We start from the raw sequence: 22,867 nt of genomic DNA on the forward strand, positions 1-22,867 counted from the left end.
ATATATACACTACCAAACGTAAAATAGATAGCTAGTGGGAAGCAGCCGCATAGCACAGGGAAATCAGCTCAGTGCTTTGTGACCACCTAGAGGGGTGGGAGGGAGGGAGAGAGACGCAAGAGGGAAGAGATATGGGGACATATGTATATGTATAACTGATTCACTTTGTTATAAAGCAGAAACTAACACACCCTTGTAAAGCAATTATACTCCAATAAAGATGTTAAAAAAAATGCTGTTCTAGGCTAAAATGGAATATGTCTCTTCATTTACGTACTTTGCTTTCAGAAGAAATAAAACCAAATTGCTTTTTGAAGTAGTGTATATTTATTATTAGTGGCGCTTTTGTGAGATTTTGAAAAAGTCACACGTAAACAGGGTTATTATCTACAATAAAAGTTTAATTCTTACTACTCCTGCACATATGCTTCCTGTGTAAGGCACATAGATAATTTGTTTTCAGACTTTTCTATCTTGTAGCTTCAAATTCATGCTAGAGCAATTTGGTATTCAGATTTTATTTAACCTCTCTACTAAATAAAATTTTTACTTCTTCATTCATTCGTTCATTTTCTCAGTAAATATTGAGCACATGTCACACGCCAGGCACTGTTTCTAGGTACTTGTAAGTGCTACCAGGATGTTATCAGTCCTTCTCTCATAGGACACCCCAATAAATACCTGTTAACATACATAGAACACAATTTGGCAAATGAAGGTTTGTACTGTTTCTCTTTTTTATTTCTGGAAACCACCTCTGATTTGACTTCTTAGCTATCAGTTACCTAGTAATCCAGTGACTTCTCAGAACTGAAACCCTTGTGTTCATGGATGCTTCCCATAGAGACTTGTATGTCACCTGTTAACCAAGTTAAGGGATGAGGGAAGTGGTTGTTCATAATATTTAATATTTCATAATACTTAATGGATAGTAGGGAAAGAATACAGATATTTAGGTGGTGAAGGCAGGGCAGACAATAGATTCAATCCTTTCATTTCATTTTTAATGGGCTTTTATGTTTTTATATTACTTTGTGTTTTATACATTCTGCGTAATAAACTTCACCTATATTTATGCAATCTGAGACTTTAACGATTAGGTTTTAGATATGAAAAATAACAAAAAGGTATGCCTTAAGAATCTCAGTTATAGACAGATGGCTGAAAATTATGTAGATAAAAATTAAATGTTTACTCTCTTTCGTATTGAATTTCAAAACTTTAAAAAATTCTCCCCACATGCCAGTTACATATATGTGACTGCACCTATAGCAGTGTCTGTCCTTTTTCTCTCCCCTTCCCTGAGCCATGGCTTCCAAGTCCTTTGAGGTGACCATTGATTCAATTCTGTAGCAGCCAGGGCAGGTCAAAGGTCTTGTGTGAGTGGTTGTGGTAACTACCATCCTTAATCTTGTCATGGGTAGCTCTCCATAACTCCTGCCTACCTACACACTATTTTTTAAAAAATCTATTTCCTTTATTTAATAAATGAGGAAAGAAGAGGGAAGAAGAAATAGATATTAATAAGTAACTTGCCCAAGAGGCTAACATTAGATAATGGCTGAAATTAGAACCAGGAGCCTAGCCTTTCTCTGCCTTGTCATACTGAGTGCTGTAATACGTCTTCTCTGGAGTATGGCTGAGCCAAAAGAGGGCTGAGCATCCATGGGTTAAGGAGAGCCTGGGAGTGTCCTGTTGCCAAAGTAGGCTGGGCCAGTCAGTAGGCAGAACTGCATTGAGGGCATTGATGACCCTTAGTGTTTAAACTTGGTGTGTGGTTATTGCCAGGCTCCCAGAATGTCTGCTGGACATCATTTATGTAGCAAATTCTTTACTTGGGAAGACTTTAAGCACTTTTTCAATTTTAGCCAAAGCACTTTTTTTTCTTCTAAGTAATTTATGTTTGTTGTAGAAATCTTAGAAAAAGCATTGCCCCTACATTAACCAAAACAAGTTAAATAAACATTCATCTGTAATCACACTGCTCTGAGACATGGGTGGGAATGTCTTAGTATGTTTCATCCACATTTTGAACCAAAGTCTCTTCGCTTCTCTTTTATCACTGTATTTAAGAAAAAAATGTACCTCTTAGCCAAAGTATCAGTACATCTACCTTGCTGTTCTTTTTTTTTTTCTTATTAAAGACTTGTTTGTTTGTTTATATTTTTTGGTAATAGTTTTTTTTTAATTGAAATATAGTTGATTTACAGTGTTGTGCTAGTTTCAGGTATACAGCAAAGTGATTCAGTTTATACATATATAGCTTCACTTAGGGAAACTGGAAGTTATTTGAGACAAAATTAAGTCTTCTCAGTCCCCTGCTTTTCTCTTCCGTTTGGAGGCAACTCACATTTTAAGAATGCGCTATGTAAAATGGGAACAAATTTTTAAAAATCATAGCAGTTCCATTAATTTGGAAATATGTATATATTAGTATAGAATTACTGCAACAACAGCAAACCCTTGTCCATTATTGTAATAGAAATGCTGGCATGCTCCTGGGAGCTTGACATTTCAAGCAGCATGTGCACTCACGCTAAGGGACTAGGGTTTTAGTGCATGTGTTGGAAATGCTGTGCTTCCAAGAGCATGTGACATTTCTATTACAATAATGATGATAGCAGGCATTCCATAGAAGGAATCCTTGTGGTGGTTTATATACCTTGTCAGTTCTTACAGCAGTCCTACAAGATAGATATTATTAATCCTTTTTTAGATGAGAAAATTGAGGCTGTTACTTGCTTAAGGTTATTTAACAAAACAAATCTTATTTTAGAAGGTTCTAATTCTCTCTAAAATTCTGTCTCACTTTGTGTTATCCTGCATATTCTGTTGCCTCTGACTTTCTCATATAGGGTACATTTTGCCTTAGGCAAAAAATGTGTTACTAAAATAGTTGCCAGTAATTTTTTTCCGTTAATTGGATTGTTTTGAATACACAAAGAACCTTCAATTATGAGGAATCCTATGGGACATTGTAAAACAATCTTTTTGTAGAAGTAAATACCCTGATCATTTTTAAATTTTTATATTTTAATTTAGATTTTTAATGAAGGTTTCACTTCAAATAGGATGGTATAGCTATAAGTATTAACAATTATGATAGTAATACATTTTTGTTAATAAAGATTGTTTTCATTTATTTTTCTTTCTTAACGCTCAGACCAGTTTAATGTCTCATATCTGATTTCTTGGAATTGGGAGCATTTCGGTTCCATGATAAGCAAGAAATTGTATACACTTTTTATATGAAAAATCACATATTCCTTACTATTCTGTTTACTGTGTTTACTTAAATGTATTTTTACTAGAAAAGGCTAGTTTAGGCTAATTCTAATCATCTTAGGTCGGCGACCCTGGACCAGCAGCCACAGCATCACCTGGGATGACGGGGTGGGGCCCAGGAGTCCTGATGCACATTCCAGTTTGAGATGCACCAAACTATATGTTCCACCTACCAAGAGAGTAAGAGGGTTTGTGCGTTCTTTCACCTAACAAATGCTTCTTGAGTGTTTCCTCCAGGATAGTCCTCTGTGACAAGGGTGCTACAGAACTCTGCTGTCTCAGATGATATCACAGCCCTCTGCTTCGAGCTTAACTCGGTATAAGCGAGACATGAACACTTAGAAATAGGCTTTAATTTAAAGTTGAGGGGTCAAGCCGGAGTTCCAGGGTGTGGGTGGAGGAATTTGGCTACCGAGGCCTGCATTCTCCCTTCTGGGGTCTGAGCACACTTTTCTCCTTGCCTCTTGGCTCTGGTAAACAGACTTAGTTTCCAGAGTTTGTCCTTCACCTCAGCTCCTAAAGCAAATAACCAAGCATCTCTAAAGGTTGTTTTGCTGTAAGCAGCAACAGGAAATAAACAAGTAAAAGGATCTTCTGTCCCCTTTCCCCTTAGGGGAAGTAAGACACAGGTGTGTAGAGGTGCTCAGAGTTGAACACCAAAGGGCTGTAGTAAACTTAATCTGTACTTTAGAGGTTGGGTATCCAGGTGAGAGGCCAAGTGAGGGAGGGGAAGAGGAGGGAGCACTGAATCGTAGGGGCGCCATTGGGGGCTATACAGATCGGGGCAAGGGAGCTGGCTGATCTGGTCTTCAGGAAAGGTGGAAGTCTGGAGCTGCTTTGCTTGTATTAGAGAAGGTTGGCATTAGAGAAAGTGGAATTTAAAAATTGGGGCAGATAATTTAAATTCCTAAGCACTTTGTGGCTTTATAGTTGTGCACATAACTCAAATTCTACCTAATTTGTTTATCGCCCCTCCTCCCCCGGCTGCCCACCCAGAATCTGGGGCTGGGCAATGGTTGTTTCCCTCAAGTATGCATGTTAAAATACAGAAATACGTTCTGGAAAATTACTTGACAGTAATGGGGGGAAGGGGCTTATGTACTTCAAGATTGGGGATGACACAGAGTGATGTGATTTTTTTTTTTTTTTTTTTTTATCCAACACGGTCTCCTTAAACTCAGCTTCTTCTAGGTGCTCATTACAGATGGCTAAATTAGTGGATAAGTGTCTTTTTTTTTTCAGGAATAATATTAAATAACTATGTAATGCCATTCATATCTAACACAGTTATTCTGATCATACGCGTCCTTGTATGAAGTGTTGTGAGGATCTACATTAACGAGGAAACAAAACCAATACTGAACAGAGTGCCTCTGGGAACTCTTGATTGGGCCCATCCAGTGCATGCTCCGTAAATTTTTATGTTGTTTATATGGTGTGCTGTGGTTTACAGTCTGGGCTTTGCATTAATTTGCCATTGTCTTTCTCTCAAATATTAATGAAGTGTAGGAGCAATTCTAGTCCAAATAGGCATTTTAAAGGTGGACTTCAAAACAAAGCTTTTCCTTTAAAAAATAATTTTTCTGAAAGACAGAAACCACTTCATTAGTGATTGCCGGCAAAATCTCCTAATGTCTTACCATAAGCTGTTTAAGCTTAGTGTTAGAAATTAGGGCTAGAGGATTTAATTAGCCAGCTCACAGGATGCAGTCTCTTTAATTTAGGATATCCCTTTGAGAAAATTACATAGTTGAAGAAAGAATATCATATTTTAGACAAGTTGGTTTTGAGTTGAGTTTATTGTCTCTGTCTTGGTCCCTTAATGTGTCTGTACTGCTGATCTGGAAATTAAGGTTGATTTGAATTAAAACTTCTTGTTTTTTAAAATTGATAATTGCAGCATGGCATGTTAGATTGTGTGCAGTTCTCAGAGTTAGGAAAGGTAAAAGTTGGGTTTTGTGGGCCAATGATTAACTCATATATTTTACCAGGGACACATAATCAGGTATTAGTTACTATACATTTAGCCAATGCACTGGGTTTAGCAAACCAATGAATGCTTTGTTATGAGAATGGTTAACACTTCTGCATTTTTAGACTTAGCTTTAGAAACTTAAAAGAAACCTCTTACAACCCTTGCCATCCTTTCAGCCATAACATTGCATTGCTTTGGTTTCTGCCTTTAATTTCCCCAGGGATTCTTTTTATTTAGGAAAAGGGTGAAAGATGTATTTGTGTAAGTACTACACCAGTGCTTCTGTTAAATTCTTTTTCAACAAAAAATATGTTACTTGAGCACCTCATGCACAGGGTGCATATTTTTCTGAAAAGAATGTGCCCTGAAAGCAGTAGTTTTTAGTGTGTATTTATTTCATGTCTACCAGTTTACTTTAGCTTAGACAATTTCTAATGTTTTCAGTTTGTTACCATTTTTCAGTTAACTGAGCACATATACATATATGCACAAAGTGGCCAAGCTTTAGAAATTCTTTGTGTATTTTAAAACAGTTGTCTCTCCGGTCTGATATCGTGGGTCTCCTTGTCACCTTTAAAATGCAACTAAAATCTAACCTTAGATATGGAAAATCAGCTTTCAAGGAAAGCTTATTTTTAGAATATCAGTGAAGAATTTAATATTTACTTTCTAGAAACCTTAATTCTCGTTAATGTGAAATTAACGTGTGTAGACGATTCAATTGTGTAGTTCTCATGTGAGAAATTTGCCCCTTCAGTGTTTCCCTGCTAAGTCTTATAAAATACTGACCTACCGTAAGGCCCAAGTGCAAAAATGAAAATGTTTTGAAAGCCTCTTTGGGAGCTATGGGTATCCCTGGACCATGCTTTGAGAATCATTGCATTATAATATTTTTGAGGTATCTATGGTTACCTAAAAAAATCTCTCCCCGAACATTTTCTAGTTCTCTCTGTGTGAAAGTACACTCTTTCGCATTTATTTTCCAAGTTACTTCAAGAATGAGGTTCCTCCTTCCCCCCAAGATTCCAGTAGCCATAGAGGAAAAAAAACGTATTATGGATAAAGGGAATGTTTCTAGCACCCCTCCCCCCTATTTCTCCAGCTGGGAAGGGAAGGAAAGGGAAATAAAATTTAATGAGCACTTTTACTACGTGCCAGGTGCTTTACATATGTTATTTCAGTTTAATCCCCAAAACAATCCTAGGAGGTATTTCTAACCACATTTTGCACAAAATACAGCAAGTATCAGAAAGGATAAACAATATGCCCAGATCACACAGCATTTAAGTGGACAGAACCTGATCCGAATCAAAGTCTGTTACCAAGGCCTATACAACACTGAGCCTTGGTTTCTGCTTTGTTTTTCTTTAGTTCCTGCAGGCTGAGAACGTGAATACTATCATTATATTGGGTGCTGTGGTGGCATGACGACAAAACGATTTGACTGCCCTGTGAGGTTTGCTCTTATGGAATTAACTGTCTTTGACAGATTATATTTTGTAAAGTCAAATGTATTTATTAAAAAAGATTTATGTAGTTTCTTCAGTTTTAGTTCTTTGAAAATAAAACAGCTAATTATCCATGGTTTACCACAGAGCGCAGGATTACCCCTTTCTGTGTCCTCAGTTCTGTCATATCGAACAGCTGACTGTCCTAGAAGGAGATTTTTGCATTTATAATCCCAAAGCCGCTGGTCATCTGGGATTGTCAGAACTCCAGAAAGGCAAAATCCATTCTCAAGAACATTACTTTTTGTTTCAAGTCACGCAGTACCTAAAGGATAAGACCATTGAGGGGTGCGGAGGAAGGAGTGGGGGAAGAATGTCTATCGGGACATCTCTACTTACCTTTGAGGGAGGAATATTCTCCTTGCTTCTCCTGTGAGTGCTATGGTATGATTTAGGACCCAGAGAGAGTGAGTTGGTGGAATTTCAAAGTTTCCTCAAATTGGAGAGGCCAAAATACACGACCACACAACCCTGAAGAGAGGCGTGATGGAACCTCCTACATGTTGACTCAGTATTGCACTGTCTTAAAAACTAGTGTACCTGCTGTCCCCTCTGTGTGTATGTAACTTTCCTGTATCTAAAGTAAAGCCTCTTACCTCTAGCAACATCAGCCATCCCAACCTAAAAGTAAGGAGGGAAAAACCCCAAATAGACCTCGGAGTATTAAACAGTTGACACAAATCTAATCAAATTAGAGGTGCAGCTGACTTGAGGGCAAAGAATTTTCTATGAAAAAGGATAGCAGTATAGGAGGGGAGTCATTGTGATAGCTGATAGTAGAGAAAAAAACGAGAGCCCGCTTAAAAAATACTGCCACCTGCAGTTGTCTTACAGGGAATGCTGTCCCATTCACTTGGTGATACCCTGAATGGTCAGCTGATTAGGGTGGCAAGGTAGAACTTACATTTAGAAATATTTCCAACAAAAATAGTTGGAATTTTTTTTTTTTTTTTTGCGGTACGCGGGCCTCTCACTGTTGTGCCCTCTCCCGTTGCGGAGCACAGGCTCCGGACGCGCAGGCTCAGCGGCCATGGCTCACGGGCCCAGCTGCTCCGCGGCATGTGGGATTTTCCCGGACCGGGGCACGAACCCGCGTCCCCTGCATCGGCAGGCGAACTCTCAACCACTGAGCCACCAGGGAAGCCCAAAAATAGTTGGAATTTTAAAAGGAGTTTGGATACTTGAAAGATAATCTAGAATTACTTGGAAAAAGAACATTCATGAAATGCCTTAATCTTGACGATATTACATTAATGAAGTGTACTTTTATAAGACATGAATGTGTTTATTTGTGTCCTCACACATCTCTTGAGTTAGTTTTGAAAGTCACAGTATTTTATAGTTTGTTTTTTAAAAAATTTTATGAGAATGGTAAATACTCAACATAATATAATTGGATAGTAGGTGGGGTTTTCCCCCAGCATAATTGTACGATATCAGGATTCACTATACTTTACTTCTGACTTGTACAACTCACATGAATGAAGAAAACTCTGTTTTGCAAAACCATTTGACGGCTTCATTGGTTCTGCTAAGGGTCTCTTCTCTTTTTTTTTTTTTTTTTTTTAATTTTTGTTGGAGTATAGCTGCTTTACAATGCTGTGTTAGTTTCTGCTGTACAGCAAAGTGAATCAGCTATGCGTATACATATATCCCCTCTTTTTTGGATTTCCTTCCCATTTAGGTCACTGCAGAGCACTGAGTAGAGTTCCCTGTGCTATACAGTAGGTTCTCGTTAGCTGTCTATTTTATACGTAGTATCAATAGTGTATATATGTCAATCCCCATCTCCCAGTTCATCCCACTGCCCCCTTCCCCGTTGGTATCCATACCTTTGTTCTCTATGTCTGTGTCTCTGTTTCTGCTTTGCAAATAAGACCATCTGTACCATTTTTCTAGATTCCACATATATGTGTTAATATACAACATTTGTTTTTCTCTTTCTGACTTACTTCACTCTGTATGACACTCTCTAGGCCCATCCAGGTCTCTACAAATGACCCAATTTCATTCCTTTTTATGGCTGAGTAATATTCCATTGTATATATGTACCACATCATCTTTATCCATTACTCTGTTGATGGATATTTAGGTTGCTTCCATGTCCTGGCTATTGTAGTGCTGCAGTGAACATTGGGGTACCTGTGTCTTTTTGAATTATGGTTTTCTCAGGGTATATGCCCAGTAGTGGGATTGCTGGGTCATATGGTAGTTCTTTCTATTTTTAGTTTTATAAGGAACGCCATACTGTTCTCCATAGTGGCTGTATCAATTTACATTCCCACCAACAGTGCAAGAGGGTTCCCTTTTCTCCACACCCTCTTCAGCATTTATTGTTTATAGAGTTTTTGATGATGGCCATTTTGAGGTGATTTGTGAGGTGATAACCTCATTGTAGTTTTGATTTGCATTTCTCTAATAATTAGTGATGTTGAGCATCTTTTTATGTGCCTCTTGGCCATCTATATGTCTTCTTTAGGGAAATGTCTATTTAGGAAGGGCCTCTTCTTTGACAGTTAAATCAGTCTCTTTTGAAGCACCTCTTACACTATAGCCTTGCAGACTATTTAAATACTAACTAGTCTAACTATTTTGGATTCTCAGTTGTCTTGGCTTTGCCTGTGATGGGAGTCCTTCAGTATCACTTTTGTGGAGAGACGAAGATGTTGACTTGGTGGATAAGGAGAAATAAAAGAGTGTTAAGCTGGGAGAGATTGATTTTATAAATGGTTAGTTTATGATAAGTATCTTCCTATAGTGACAGCTAGTTTCTTTTGTACACATACATATGTGACAGGTAGAAAACAGAGAACCTTTGCACTAAGTATACAGAATATACTTGGAAACTTTCTGGACTTATTTATGATCCATTGATCTTTTTCTTGTCTTAATCTGTGCCTGTCCCATGGACTTTTAATTATTGTAAGCTTTTAGTGCACTGGTATACAAGAAGGCAAGACTGCTCTTATTTTTCTTCATTTCTAAAATTTTCCTGGGTGTTTACTTTTTATGTGATCTTTTTTTCTCGTGGGGAAATACATTAAATTTTTTTTTAAAATATGATTACATTTGCTATGTATCCTTTCTTTAATTGCGGTTTTCCAAAAAAACTTCTTGACCAAAAGAGATGGAGGAGGAGACTGGAATATCCATTTAAAAACAGGGATAATCTCTGTGGAAGAAAACCAGAGGTTACCGTATTACGGTTATCAGAATTCCTTATTGTGAAGCAATAATAGTGACTTGATTTTTGGAAATGCACTTCTTAAGTTGATAATCTGGTAAAAAAATATGACAACACTTTTCTCTTTCCACTGTGTTGCTGAATATGAATTATCAAGATGAAGTTACATTACTCTGAAAGATTTCTCGTAAGTTGAATAATGTTTCTCCCAGCGCCCTGGCCTAAAGGAACCCCTCTCTTGAAAGAGATAGTAAGTAGGGTTCAGATGCCCCACATGTGAACTCTAGGCATCATCTGGCTGTCCTTCTCGTGTCACCTCTCTGTAGCTCCATGTGCAGCATCCTTTCCAGAGTTCCCACATGGTGAAAAGATCCTTCTCCTTGTGATTTAAGGGGAACCTGGAGAAATAGTGGCCTGCTAGGTAAATTTTATTCAAGTAGCATAGATAGTGGAAGGCTGAGAGAGTCAGAGGCTTCATTACATTTCTGACATTCAAGTTTCTGTCGGGTACTTAATCCTGAGGTAAGCCTGTGCCCTGGAGGTTTCCCCTTTATGTTTATCACTGGCCCTCTGCATGTGGCTTTCAGAGAGGGTAGATGGAACTGAATGGTATGCCAAAAAACATTCAGGATAAGCTTCCCCATATTTAGGGAAAAGGAGTGAGGGGGATGTATGCCCTGGCCAAACAGGACAAGACTGACTGACTGGTGGCAGCGGCAGTGAGAGGCAGTTTTCATTGGCTGTGAGCTGTAGCTAGAGCTACCCAAGGAACTGTTGCTGCCTGTGCGGGTTGAGTGTCTCATTTCTGGATCCTTCGAAGCAGCGGCCAAGTGCCATTGGTCAGGGTGCAGTTTTCATTGGCTGTGAGCTGTAGCTAGAGCTATCCAAGGAGCCGTTGCTGCCTGTGCGGGTTGAGTGTCTCATTTCTGGATCCTTCGAAGCAGCGGCCAAGTGCCATTGGTGAGGGAGGTTGTGGAGGGTTCCTCTGTGGTTCTAAGTTGAGGCTACAAGGCCTCTAAGGCCCCTTGCCACTTGGTGATTTTGTGCACGCATGTGAGCATGTTTAACAGCCTACCTCTGTACCAGCTTTACTCTGTATGATAGGAAAGAAAATAGTCATTGAGCTACTTCAGCTATGGTATGCGTGCGATTTGATGGGCTTTGCAGTCCCCCCTGCACATACTGCTCAGAGACGTTGCAATATTGGGGCTGCCTGGAATAAAGGTGGAAGGAAGGGAGGAGTTTGTTGAGAAGAAAGCTGAGCTGGCCTACTCTATTTTAAAACGTTGTTTAAAAAAGGGTGGAATGCTGGGGGAGAAAACTACTGATCTAGGGGATTTTGGTCAGGTATATACCACACACAGATTTAGAACAGTAATGATGGCTTACTCTAGGTAAGCTGTGGTCTAGGTATAGGTATGATGTGGTGTATGAATATACATATATATAGGTGTGATGGTGGTATACTGCAGTAAGTGTTTTCATATGGCTGTGTAATAAACTACTTCAGCATGTCTGTTAAATAGCATTTATTTTTTACTTGTAAGGTGCAGGGAGAGGGAGGTTGGAGTGGCCAGAATGTTTTTACTTGAAAATAAAAGCTGTCATGTTTTATTCTTGCAGCTATCAAGCACTGCGCATTTCAAAGAATTAAAATATTTTGTAGCATCTGAATGCAGAAACTGAACTCTCCTCCCCTTCTTTCACATAGGTTTCCACTTGAGTGGCACAGTGACAGAACCTGCAATACAATCGGAGCCAGAAACTGTTTGTAACGTGGCCATCAGCTTTGATCGTTGCAAGATTACCTCAGTGACCTGCAGCTGTGGAAACAAGGACATATTTTATTGTGCCCATGTTGTGGCACTGTCTTTATACCGCATCCGCAAGCCAGATCAGGTCAAATTGCATCTTCCCATTTCAGAGACTCTCTTTCAAATGAATAGAGACCAACTACAAAAGTTTGTACAGTATTTGATCACAGTGCACCACACAGAAGTTTTGCCAACTGCTCAAAAATTGGCAGATGAAATTCTTTCCCAGAATTCAGAAATCAACCAAGTTCATGGTGAGTATAGATACTCATTCTATAGATTGCTTCTCTGGATTATTTTTCATTTATAAATTTAATTCTTTTGCATGAAAATGAATTAAATATGAATTAGATCATCAACATTGCTCTTAGGTAGCTGAAGGTTTAAATTTAGTTTTGCATCCTAAAACATTTCTTTTGAAATGTTTTGTACCTTCTACTAGATACCAAGTCTTTTCTGCTCAGAAAAATTTCTCGTTTGTTAAAGCTTGGCTCTTATATGTTTATGTTTTGTAAAATTTCATCAAATACTGGGTATCAGTTATAGTGAACACAAATTCACCTTTGTCAGCTGTTGTCAGTAAACTGACTTGCGCATATTCAGAATTTTTTTCATTTTCTTAAAAAATTTATTTTCCAAGGCAGTAAGTTTCTGATATAATGCCTCATATTAAGAAAGTAACTTATTCTTAGAAAAAGATGAGAATTTATATAGAGAGAGTTTAGGATATGATTATTATTGTGTGTAAGAAATCTCAAAAAGAGTTTCTTTAAAGTCTTTTATACACTGAACTTGTTATCTCACTTATTTGTAGACACATGTATCAACTGTCAACATATAGTTGAAATACGGAACCAGTCAGTCACTCAACCCTATCCTTTTAGGTTTTCTTCAAAGTCCTTACTTGATGTAGCAGATATAAATGTTTAAGGAAAGCAGTTTGAGATAATTTCTTAAAAACTTTTAAAATTGTGAGATATAACACAGAAAAGTGCATAGAATATGTATGTGTAGATTAACAAAGTGAACCAACATCCAGGCCAAGAAATAGATGACTCTCGGCACTTTGGAGGGTTCCACATGTCCCCTTCCAGTCAGTCATAGGCTCCTTTCTGTTTACCATGGTAATCATTGCCTGATTTTTTATGGTAATCACTTCTTTGGTGCTTTGTGTTTTAACGTTAACATCACTAAACACTGGTTTAGTCTTATCTGATTTTAAACGTTATGTATCTGACTTCTTTCATTCAAAATCATGTATATGATTTATTCATATTGTTTCACGTACCTTTAGTTCATTCATTTTCATTGCTCTAAAGCAGCACCAGAAATACCAATAGAAGTACAGTGTGAGCTACATATATAAGTTAAAATATCTTGTTAGCTTCACTTAAAAAGAAGCAAGTAAAATTAATGTTAATAATGTTTTATTTATCTCAATATATCTAAAAAATCAATTCAATATATTCATATCATACCAACATTCATAAATATCAATTCAACAAAAATATTGATATATTTCACTTCTTTTCCATATTAAGTCTTTGAAAATCTGTTGTCTGTTTTACACTTACAGCACATCTCACATCAAGCTCTAGCCACATTGCAAGTGTTCAATAGCCACATGGCTAGTGGCTACCTTATTGGACAGCACATACTCTATAAAGTATTCTAGGTATGAGGACACCACAATTTATTTGTCTCTCCCACTGTTGATGAACCTTGTTTTGAATAGAGCTGCTGTGAACATTCTTTTACAAGTCTCCTGGTATCTTGTGATACTTTTAATATGTCTTTTATGTCAGGGGAAAATCCACATAGACATATTTCTTCTAGTGCTCTCCATGTCAGTCTCAGCTTTATTAAAGGAGCTGTTATAAGGTGTGTAAAGCATTTTACTTGGTAGAGTCTGCCAGTGTTGAGTAACAGGATTGTAAACAAGTCTGCCACAGAAGTACCCTGGACCCACCAAAAGCACATGCATTCAAGGACTTTTTAAGCAGGCTTCTGCTCTGTCATATCATCTGTCTCAATCATGTTACCTTGTGAAAATTCAGGCCAGCTAACAGTCATCTCAGATTTCTCAGGAGCCTATTTGTGGCTTCCTATTAAATCGCTTATTGAAGGCAGAAGAATAGCATATACCATTTCTTCAAACTTTTATGCACTCTCTCTTTTTCCTTTTTTTAAAGTTCATATATTCCATTTGGTCATTTTGTTCTCTGAGTTTTAGTTTAACCAGAGGTCCACATCAACAGTAAGGTGTTTGTTCTGCATTTGTCTTCCTTGTTTTGAAGGATAGCAGCCCCCAAAGTTTCTTATCTAAAAGCTTTTAAAATGCATTTCTGTGTCGAAATAGTGGGACTAATGAAACAATCTAAGCTAAACTTGGGTGTGAGAAAGTGTTCACATGACATTATATTTCTCTCAGACTTTCTAAAATTAGAAGAAAAAGATATCTAAGGAAATATCAAGGGCAGAATGCAGGTTAGCTTTAGAGTCAATGTGATTTTCAAATAACGTTTGCATGAGAACAGCTTCACGAAAGCAGTGAACTTGAGAAGTTTATCCTGCCAGCTTTCTCTCCACTTAATTTACCCTAAGATTTGCTCCTAGCCTGGAAATGGGCCAGTTACACAAGCTGCCTTCCTGCCTTCCATTCTAGTGTGACAAGTGGCAAAAAAAGAAGAGAGGTAGAAAGCAGGCCATGACCTTAAGTGTTGAAATGGGAAATCTGCTCCCTGGAGGGTCTTATTTTAACTGTTAGATTGATGACTTAGTAGGGGGTGGGATTTAAAATGTTTTGCAGTTATTTGACTACATGGTCCCACCTGCCTCCAAACATCTGTACATTAAGCGTTTTCTAACTCATTTTAAAATCAGTATTTCCTTGTATGGTTTCGAGGCGTGTATTTTTTCTTTGAGAAAAATGTCTTGAACATGAATATTGGGAAGAGTTCATGTTTCTCTAAGGAAAAGCATCACTTTTACCTTGCTAGATAAATAGGGTTAGGAAAGGATTTAGATTAGATTATCTTAATAGGTATCTATAGGTATCTATCTTAATAGGTATCTATATATATCTTAAACAGAATGAGGTTTAGCTTATCTAAATCCTTTATAAGAGAAATTCATAATATAATTTTTAAGTAAATACAAACTATGTTGGTAACAGGTTTTTCCTTTTCCTTGTGAACTTGTCCTAATGCTTCTTAAAATTCTATTAGTTGCTTTACTTACTATTTTGAAATATTTTCTTTTTAAAAGAATTTTATGCTGAGGAATTAAAAGCTTTTTCAAGCCTATTTCAGGCATATTGTTTCTCAAAATTTCCTTGTAAGCTACATATTGCAAATTTATAATTGTAATAGTTTCTAGACTAAGAAGCCAAGGAGAATGTGTTAGTGACTTATCCAGGATCACAGGTTGACTGAAAGTAGTCGGAATATAGAAGTAGTCATCATAATAGTTCAGTCCTTGTCAGTTTTTTACATTTCATTTTGTTTTCATAAAATGTCCTGCATAATTGTGATTAGATTAAATCAATCACTGTATGCTAAAAAGTGGGTGTAAGATAGTTAATGTTAATGGCCCTCCAAGGAGATTGCCAGTTGTAGTTTTGCATTGATAAGCAAAATTGTTTGTCTTGGTTTTATATTAAAATAAGACTTATGGGCTTCCCTGGTGGCGCAGTGATTGAGAGTCCACCTGCCGATGCAGGGGACACGGGTTTGTGCCAGGAAGATCCCACATGCTGCGGAGCGCCTGGGCCCGTGAGCCATGGCCGCTGAGCCTGCGCGTCCGGAGCCTGTGCTCTGCAATGGGAGAAGCCACAACAGTGAGAGGCCCGCATACCGCAAAAAACAAAACAAAACAAAAAAAACCAAAAAACTTTCTAGCTTCCATATTGTTAAGAAAAAGCTATTGTCTTTGCTAAGTATGTATTTGGAAATTTACTGATTTCTTAGTGCTAACCCACTCTCTTGATTAATTCAACTCAGCCTTTTTTGGTCTTTTATGCTTCTTATTAAAGGAGTGCATTATAAATTAGTAAATTGTGGTGTAGGGACAGAACATTGAATTTGAAACCTGGAGGCCTAGAGTACAGCATTGTCTCTTCTGTGTATTACCTATGTGACCCTGGGTGAGACTCATTTTTTCCCTCATATTTAAAATGCTCATAATCTTCACTAGCAGCGTTGGAAAAATTTTAGTCATATAATATATACATGTGTAAAATATTAAAGAAAAGAGAGAGTTTACCTTTTGTTGGGGTACCCATAAGTAGTCATAGTTAACAAGAAGAGGGAAGAAACCAATTGGATGGATGATAATAGAGTTGTAGGTCAGCTTGCTGTGCTCTGACTCTCTGGCACATATTTCCTCCTCTTCTACTTTTTTCCTTTTGCTCTTTCTTTTAGTGACCTCCCTATGGGATAGCCTGTACTGGGCAAACTACAACAAAAAGGGACAGATGGAGTGGAAACTGTGGCATTGGTCTCTGCTTGGAACAGAGGGAAAGGGTGTCATTTCTGTGGCCCTTTTACTCCCAGAGCTTGAGTCAATCCCAAAAGTAGGCTAGATTCATCCCTCACTTCAGTGCCATGTGTCCAGAGATACCATCTCAGTTAGCCAGATGTGGAAGGGATGTAAAGTTGACCCTGGAGCAACTTGGGGGTTAGGGGCATCAAGCGTCTGCACAGTTGAAATTCCACGTGTAACTTATAGTCATTCGGTCCTGGGTACCTGCGGTCCTCTGTACCTGTGGTTCCTCATGCCCACAGTTCTTCTGTATCTGCAGTTCCACGTCTGTGGATTCAACTGGGGATTATGTAGTACTGTAGTATTTACTATTGAAAAAAAAAGTCCCTCGAAGTGGACCCATGTAATTCAAACCCAGTTGTTTAAGGGTCAGTTGTATTCATGTCAGGTGAGGGTGGACACATGACATCTAAGATGTTTTCCACTCCCGATTCTGTGACCCTTTGGTGATTGTATTTTTTACAGAGACACAGGAGGCACCTAGGATCCATACTCCAAAGATGTGCCTCTTGTAGTTCTACCCAAGTGTGCATTTGAGTGTTGTTCTTTCATCAGACATTTCAATTTGTTTGAAGATGGTTCTTATAAAACTAGCACTATAAATTCCATTCATGCTTGCCTGTCCTGCTTAATTTAGCCTTCCAATGCTTCTGTGTCCCAGCCATCATATATATGTCTATTCAGTCTCTTCCAGATATTACCAAACAAGCAAATCTATTCAGCCATCCCATGTCTGTTGTATAGCTTATGTTTACTTGATTATAAGCTCCATCAGGGCTGAAACTATGACCTGTGTATTTTGCCAGCCTCCCTAAGGACAATATTTAAGAAGTAATGGGCACACTGGGACTTCCCTGGGGGTGCAGTGGTTAAGAATCTGCTTGCCAGTACAGAGGACACGGGTTTGAGACCTGTTCTGGGAAGATCCCACATGGCGCGGAGCAACTAAGCCCGTGCGCCACAACTACTGAGCCTGCTCTCTAGAGCCTGTGAGCCACAACTGCTTAGCCTGTGTGCCACAACTACTGAAGCTCGCGGGCCTAGAGCCCGTGCTCCGCAACAAGAGATGCCACCGCAATGAGAAGCCCGCACACCGCAATAAGAAGCCTGCGCACCGCAACAAAGAGTAGCCCCCGCTTGCCGCAACTAGAAAAAGGCCCTCGCGCAGCAACGAAGACCCAACGCAGCCCCCCAAAAAAAGCCCAGGACCAGATGGCTTCACAGGTGAAGTCTATCAAACATTTAGAGAAGAGGTAACACCTGTCCTTCTCAAACTCTTCCAAAAAACTGCAGAGGAAGGAACACTCCCCAATTCATTCTACGAGGCCACCATCACCCTGATACCAAAACCAGACAAAGATGTCACAAAAAGGAAAACTACAGGCCTATATCACTGATGAGCATAGATGCAAAATTCCTCAACAAAATACTAGCAACACATTAAATCCAACAACACATTAAGAGGATCATACACCATGATCAAGTGGGATTTATCCCAGGGATGCAAGGATTCTTCAATATATGCAAATCAATGTGATACACCATATTAACAAATTGAAGAATAAAAACCATATGATCATCTCAATAGATGCAGAAAAAGCTTTTGACAAAATTCAACACCCTTTTATGATACAAACTCTCCAGAAAGTGGGCATAGAGGGAAACTACCTCAACATAATAAAGGCCATATATGACAAACCCACAGCAAACATCATTCTCAGTGGTGAAAAACTGAAAGCATTTCCTCTAAGATCAGGAACAAGACAAGGGTGTCCACTCTTGCCACTATTATTCAACATAGTTTTGGAAGGCCTAGCCACGGCAGAGAAGTAAATGAAATAAAAGGAATCCAAATTGGAAATGAAGAAGTAAAACTGTCACTGTTTGCAGATGACATGATACTATACATAGAAAAGTCCTAAAGATGCCACCAGAAAACTACTAGAGCTAATCAGTGAATTTAGTAAAGTTGCATGATACAAAATTAATGCACAGAAATCTCTTGCATTCCTATGTACTAACAACGAAAGATCAGAGAAAGAAATTAAGGAAACAATCCCATTTACCATAGCAACAAAAAGAATAAAATACCAAGGAATAAACCTTAACTAAGGGGGCAAAAGACCTGTATGCAGAAAACTATAAGATACTGATGAAGGAAATCAAAGACAACACAAACAGATGGAGAGATATACCATGTTTTTGGATTGGAAGAATCAATATATATTTTTAAAATTTATTTTATTTATTCATTTTTGGCTGCACCGGGTCTTTTTGCTGCACGTGGGCTTTCTCTGGTTGCCGTGCGCAGGCCTCCCACCGCCGTGGCCCCTCCTGCTGCAGAGCATGGACTCTAGGCACGCGGGCCCCAGCAGTCATGGCATGCAGCCTCAGTAGTTGTGGTGCGCGGGCACAGCAGTTGCGGCTTGCGAGCTCTAGAGTGCAGGCTCAGTAGTTGTGGTGCACGGGCCCAGCCGCCCCATGGCATGTGGGATCCCCCCGGACCAGGGATCGAACTCACGTCCCCTGCACCGGCAGGCGGACTCTCAACCACTGCACCACTGGGGAAGCTCCGGAAGAATCAATATTTTGAAAATGACTGTTCTATCCAAACAGTCTACAGATTCAAAGCAATACCTATCAAATTACCAACGGCATTTTTCACAGAACTAGAACAAAAAATTTTTACAATTTGTATGGAAACACAAAAGACCCCAATAGCCAAAGCAATCTTGAGAAAGAAAAATGGAGCTGGAGGAATCAGGCTCCCTGACTTCAGACTATACTACAAAGCTACAGTAATCAAGGCAGTATAGTACTGGCACAAAAACAGAAATATAGATCAATGGAACAGGATAGAAAGCCCAGAGATAAATTCACACGCCTGTGGTCATGTAATCTATGACAAAGGAGGCAAAAATACACAGTGGAGAAATGATAGTCTCTTCAATAAGTGGTGCTGGGAAAACTGGACAGCTACATGTAAAAGAATGAAATTAGAACACTTCCTAACACCATACACAAAAAATAAACTGAAAATGGATTAAAGACCTAAATGTAAGGCCAGACACTGTAAAACTCTTAGATGAAAACATAGGCAGAACACTCTTCGACACAAATCACAGCAAGGTCTTTTTTGACCCACCTCCTAGAGTAATGAAAATAAAAACAAAAATAAACAAATAGGACCTAATGAAACTTAAAAGCTTTTGCACAGCAAAGGAAACCATAGACAAGACAAAAAGACAACCCTCAGAATGGGAGAAAATATTTGCAAACGAAGCAACGGGCAAAGGATTAATCTCCAAAATTTACAAGCAGCTCATGCAGCTCAATATCAAAAGAGCAAACAACCCAATCCAAAAATGGGCAGAAGACCTATAAGTAGACATTTCTCCAAAGAAGGCATACAGATGGCCAAGAGGCACATGAAAAGATGCTCAACATCACTAATTATTAGAGAAATCAAAACTACAATGAGGCATCACCTTACACCACTCAGAATGGCCATCATCAAAAAATCTATAAACAATAAGTGCTGGAGAGGGTGTGGAGAAAAGGGAATCCTCTTACACTGTTGGTGGGAATGTAAAGTGATACAGCCACTATGGAAAACAGTATGGAGATTCCTTCAAATCCTAAAAATGGAACTACCATACGACCCAGCAATCCCACTACTGCACATATACCCAGAGAAAACCATAATACAGAAAGACCCGTGCACCCTGGTATTCGTAGTAGCACTATTTACAATAGCCAGGACATGGAAGCAACCTAAATGCCCATTGACAGATGAATGGATAAAGAAGATGTGGTACATATATACAAAGGAATATTACTCAGCCGTTAAAAGGAATGAAATTGGGTCATTTGTAGAGACATGGATGGACCTAGCGAGTGTCATAAGAGTGAAGTAAGTCAGAAAGAGAAAAACAAATATCATATATTAACGCATATATGTGGAATTTTAAAAAATGGTGTAGATGACCTTATTTGCCAAGCAGAAATAGAGACACAGACCTAGAGAACAAATGTTGTATGGATACCAAGGGGGAAAGGGGGAGGTTGGGAGGAATTGGGAGATTGGGATTGACAGATATACACTATTGGTACTATGTATAAAATAGACAACTGATGGGAACATACTGTGTAGCAGAGGGAACTCTACTTAATGCACTGTAGTATCCTAAATGGGAGAGTAATCCAAAAGGGAGGGGATATATGTATATGTATGACTGATTCCTTTTGCTGTGCAGTAGAAGCCAACACAACATTGTGGAAGCAACTATACTCCAAAAATAAGTAAATAAATAAAAATTAAAAAATAAAAAGTAATGGGCACTCACAGTTTGTTAAACAAAAAGTAACAGTGTCCTTTATTATGTAGTAAAGGCCATTTATGAGTAACTCATAGCTAAAATCATACTCAGTGGTGAAAAGCTGAAAGCCTTTGTTCCAAATTCAGGAACAAGACAAGGATGCCCACTCTCACCACTTCTATTTGACACAGTATTGGAAGACCTAGCCACAGCAATCAGACAAGAAAACCAAATAAAAGGCATCCAGATTGAAAGGGAAGAAGTAAAACTGTCATTATTTGCAGAGAAAGCCCTAAAGTCTTCACCCAAAAACTGGTAAATGAATTCAGTAAAGTTGCAGGATGCAAGGTTAATATACAGAAATATGTTGCATTTCTATACACTAACAATGAAATATCAGAAAAAGAATGTAGAAAAAAGTCCTGTTAAAAATTGCATCAAAAAGAGTAAAATACTTAGGAATAAACTTAACCAAGTAGGTGAAAGACCTATACTCTGAAAACAATAAAACACTGATGAAGAAAATTGAAGATGATACAAAGAAATGGAAAGATATCTCATGCTGTTGAATTGGAAGAATTAATATTGTTAAAATGGCTATACCACCCAAAGCAATCTACAGATTTGATGGAATCTCTATCAAAATACCCATGACATTTTCCACAAAACTAGGACAAAAAAATCCTAAAATTCATATGGAACCACAGAAGACCCAGAATTGCCAAAGCAATCTTGAGAGAAAAGAACAAAGCTGGAGCTATCGCCCTCCCACACTTCAAACTATACTACAAAGCTACAGTAATCAAAATAGCATGGTACTGGTACAGAAACCAGACACATAGATCAGTGGAACAGAATAGAGAGCCCAGAAATAAATTCACACACCTATGGTCAATTAACCTACAACAAAGGGGGCAAGAATATACAATGGAGAAAAGACAGTCTCTTCAACATGTGGTTCTGGGAAAGCTGGACAGCCACATGTGAAACAGATTAGAACATTTCCTCCCACTGTAAACAAAAATAAATTCAAAATGGATTAAAGACTTAAATGTAAGACCTTGAAACCATAAAACTTCTAGAAGAGAATATAGGAAGAACACTCCTTGACATAAATCATGGCAATATTTTTTTGGATCTGTCTTCTAAGGCAAAAGAAATAAAAGCAAAAATAAACAGCTAAGACCTAATTAAACTTCGAAGATGTTGCACAGCAAAGGAAACCATTGACAAAACGATAAGACAGCCTACAGAATGGGAGAAAATATTTGCAAATGACATGACCAACAAGGGATTAATATCTAAAATATACAAACAGCTCATGCAACTCAATATCTAAAAAAAATAACCCAATCAAAAAATGGGCAAAGACCTGAATAGACATTTTTTTCAAAGAAGACATACAGATGGCTAATAGACACATGAAAAGATGGTCAACATCACTAATTATTAGAGAAATGCAAATTAAAACAACAATGAGATATCACCTCACTCCTGTCAGAGTGACAGTCATCAAAAAGTCTACAAATAACAAATGTTGGAGAGGATGTAGAGAAAAGGGGACCCTCATACACTGATGGTGGGAATGTAAATTGTTGCAACCACTGTGGAAAACAGTATGGAGGTTCCTCCAAAAAAAAAAAACTAAAAGTAGAAGTAACAGGACTTCCCTGGTGGTCCAGTGGCTAAGACTTCACACTCCCAATGCAGGGGGCCCGAGTTCAATCCCTGGTCAGGGAACTAGATCCCACATGTATGCCGCAACTAAGAGTCCACATGCTGCAACTAAAAAAGATCCTTCATGCCAGAGCTAAGACCCAGCACAGCCTAAATAAATAAATATTTAAAAAAAAATAGAATTAACATATGATCCACTCCTGAATATTTATGCAGGAAAAATGAAAACACTAATTCTAAAAGATACTTGCACCCCAGTGTTCATAGCAGAACTATTTATCTAGAATAGCCAAGATGTGGAAGCAACCCAAGTGTTCATCAACTGACATATAGTTAAAGAAGAAGTGGTATATAAATGCAGTGGAATACTACTTGGCCATATAAAAGAATGAAATTTTGCCACTTGTAGCAACATGGATGGACATAGAGACTATTATGCTCAGTGAAATAAGTCAGACAGGGAAGGACAAATACTATGTGATATCACTGATATGTGGAATCTAAAAAGTAATAAAAACAAATGTATGTAGCAAAACAGAAACAGACTTACGGACACAGAAAAC

At 38.3% G+C, this 22,867-nt stretch overlaps 1 protein-coding gene across 2 annotated transcripts in view; it reads left to right on the forward strand.

Moving 5' to 3' along the window:
* Positions 1–22,867, forward strand: part of ZSWIM6 (zinc finger SWIM-type containing 6) — a 206,288-nt gene that overhangs the window by 117,446 nt on the left and 65,975 nt on the right. The window contains exons 1-2 of one of the 2 annotated variants that reach the window (XM_089908890.1): positions 1–3,465; positions 11,664–12,020. The exon at positions 1–3,465 is cut by the window's left edge and continues 26,114 nt beyond it. In XM_089908890.1, the coding sequence (XP_089765016.1) occupies positions 3,432–3,465; positions 11,664–12,020 (391 nt within the window). In that variant the 5' untranslated portion in view covers positions 1–3,431. The remainder of the gene's footprint in view (positions 3,466–11,663; positions 12,021–22,867) is intronic. The other variant, XM_022596877.2, reaches the window with a different exon arrangement.

Source organism: Delphinapterus leucas, chromosome 3 (assembly GCF_059928025.1).
Source record: "Delphinapterus leucas isolate spDelLeu-1000000601 "Yukka" chromosome 3, BTC_Dleu_Yukka2, whole genome shotgun sequence".
Lineage (NCBI taxonomy): Eukaryota > Metazoa > Chordata > Mammalia > Artiodactyla > Monodontidae > Delphinapterus > Delphinapterus leucas.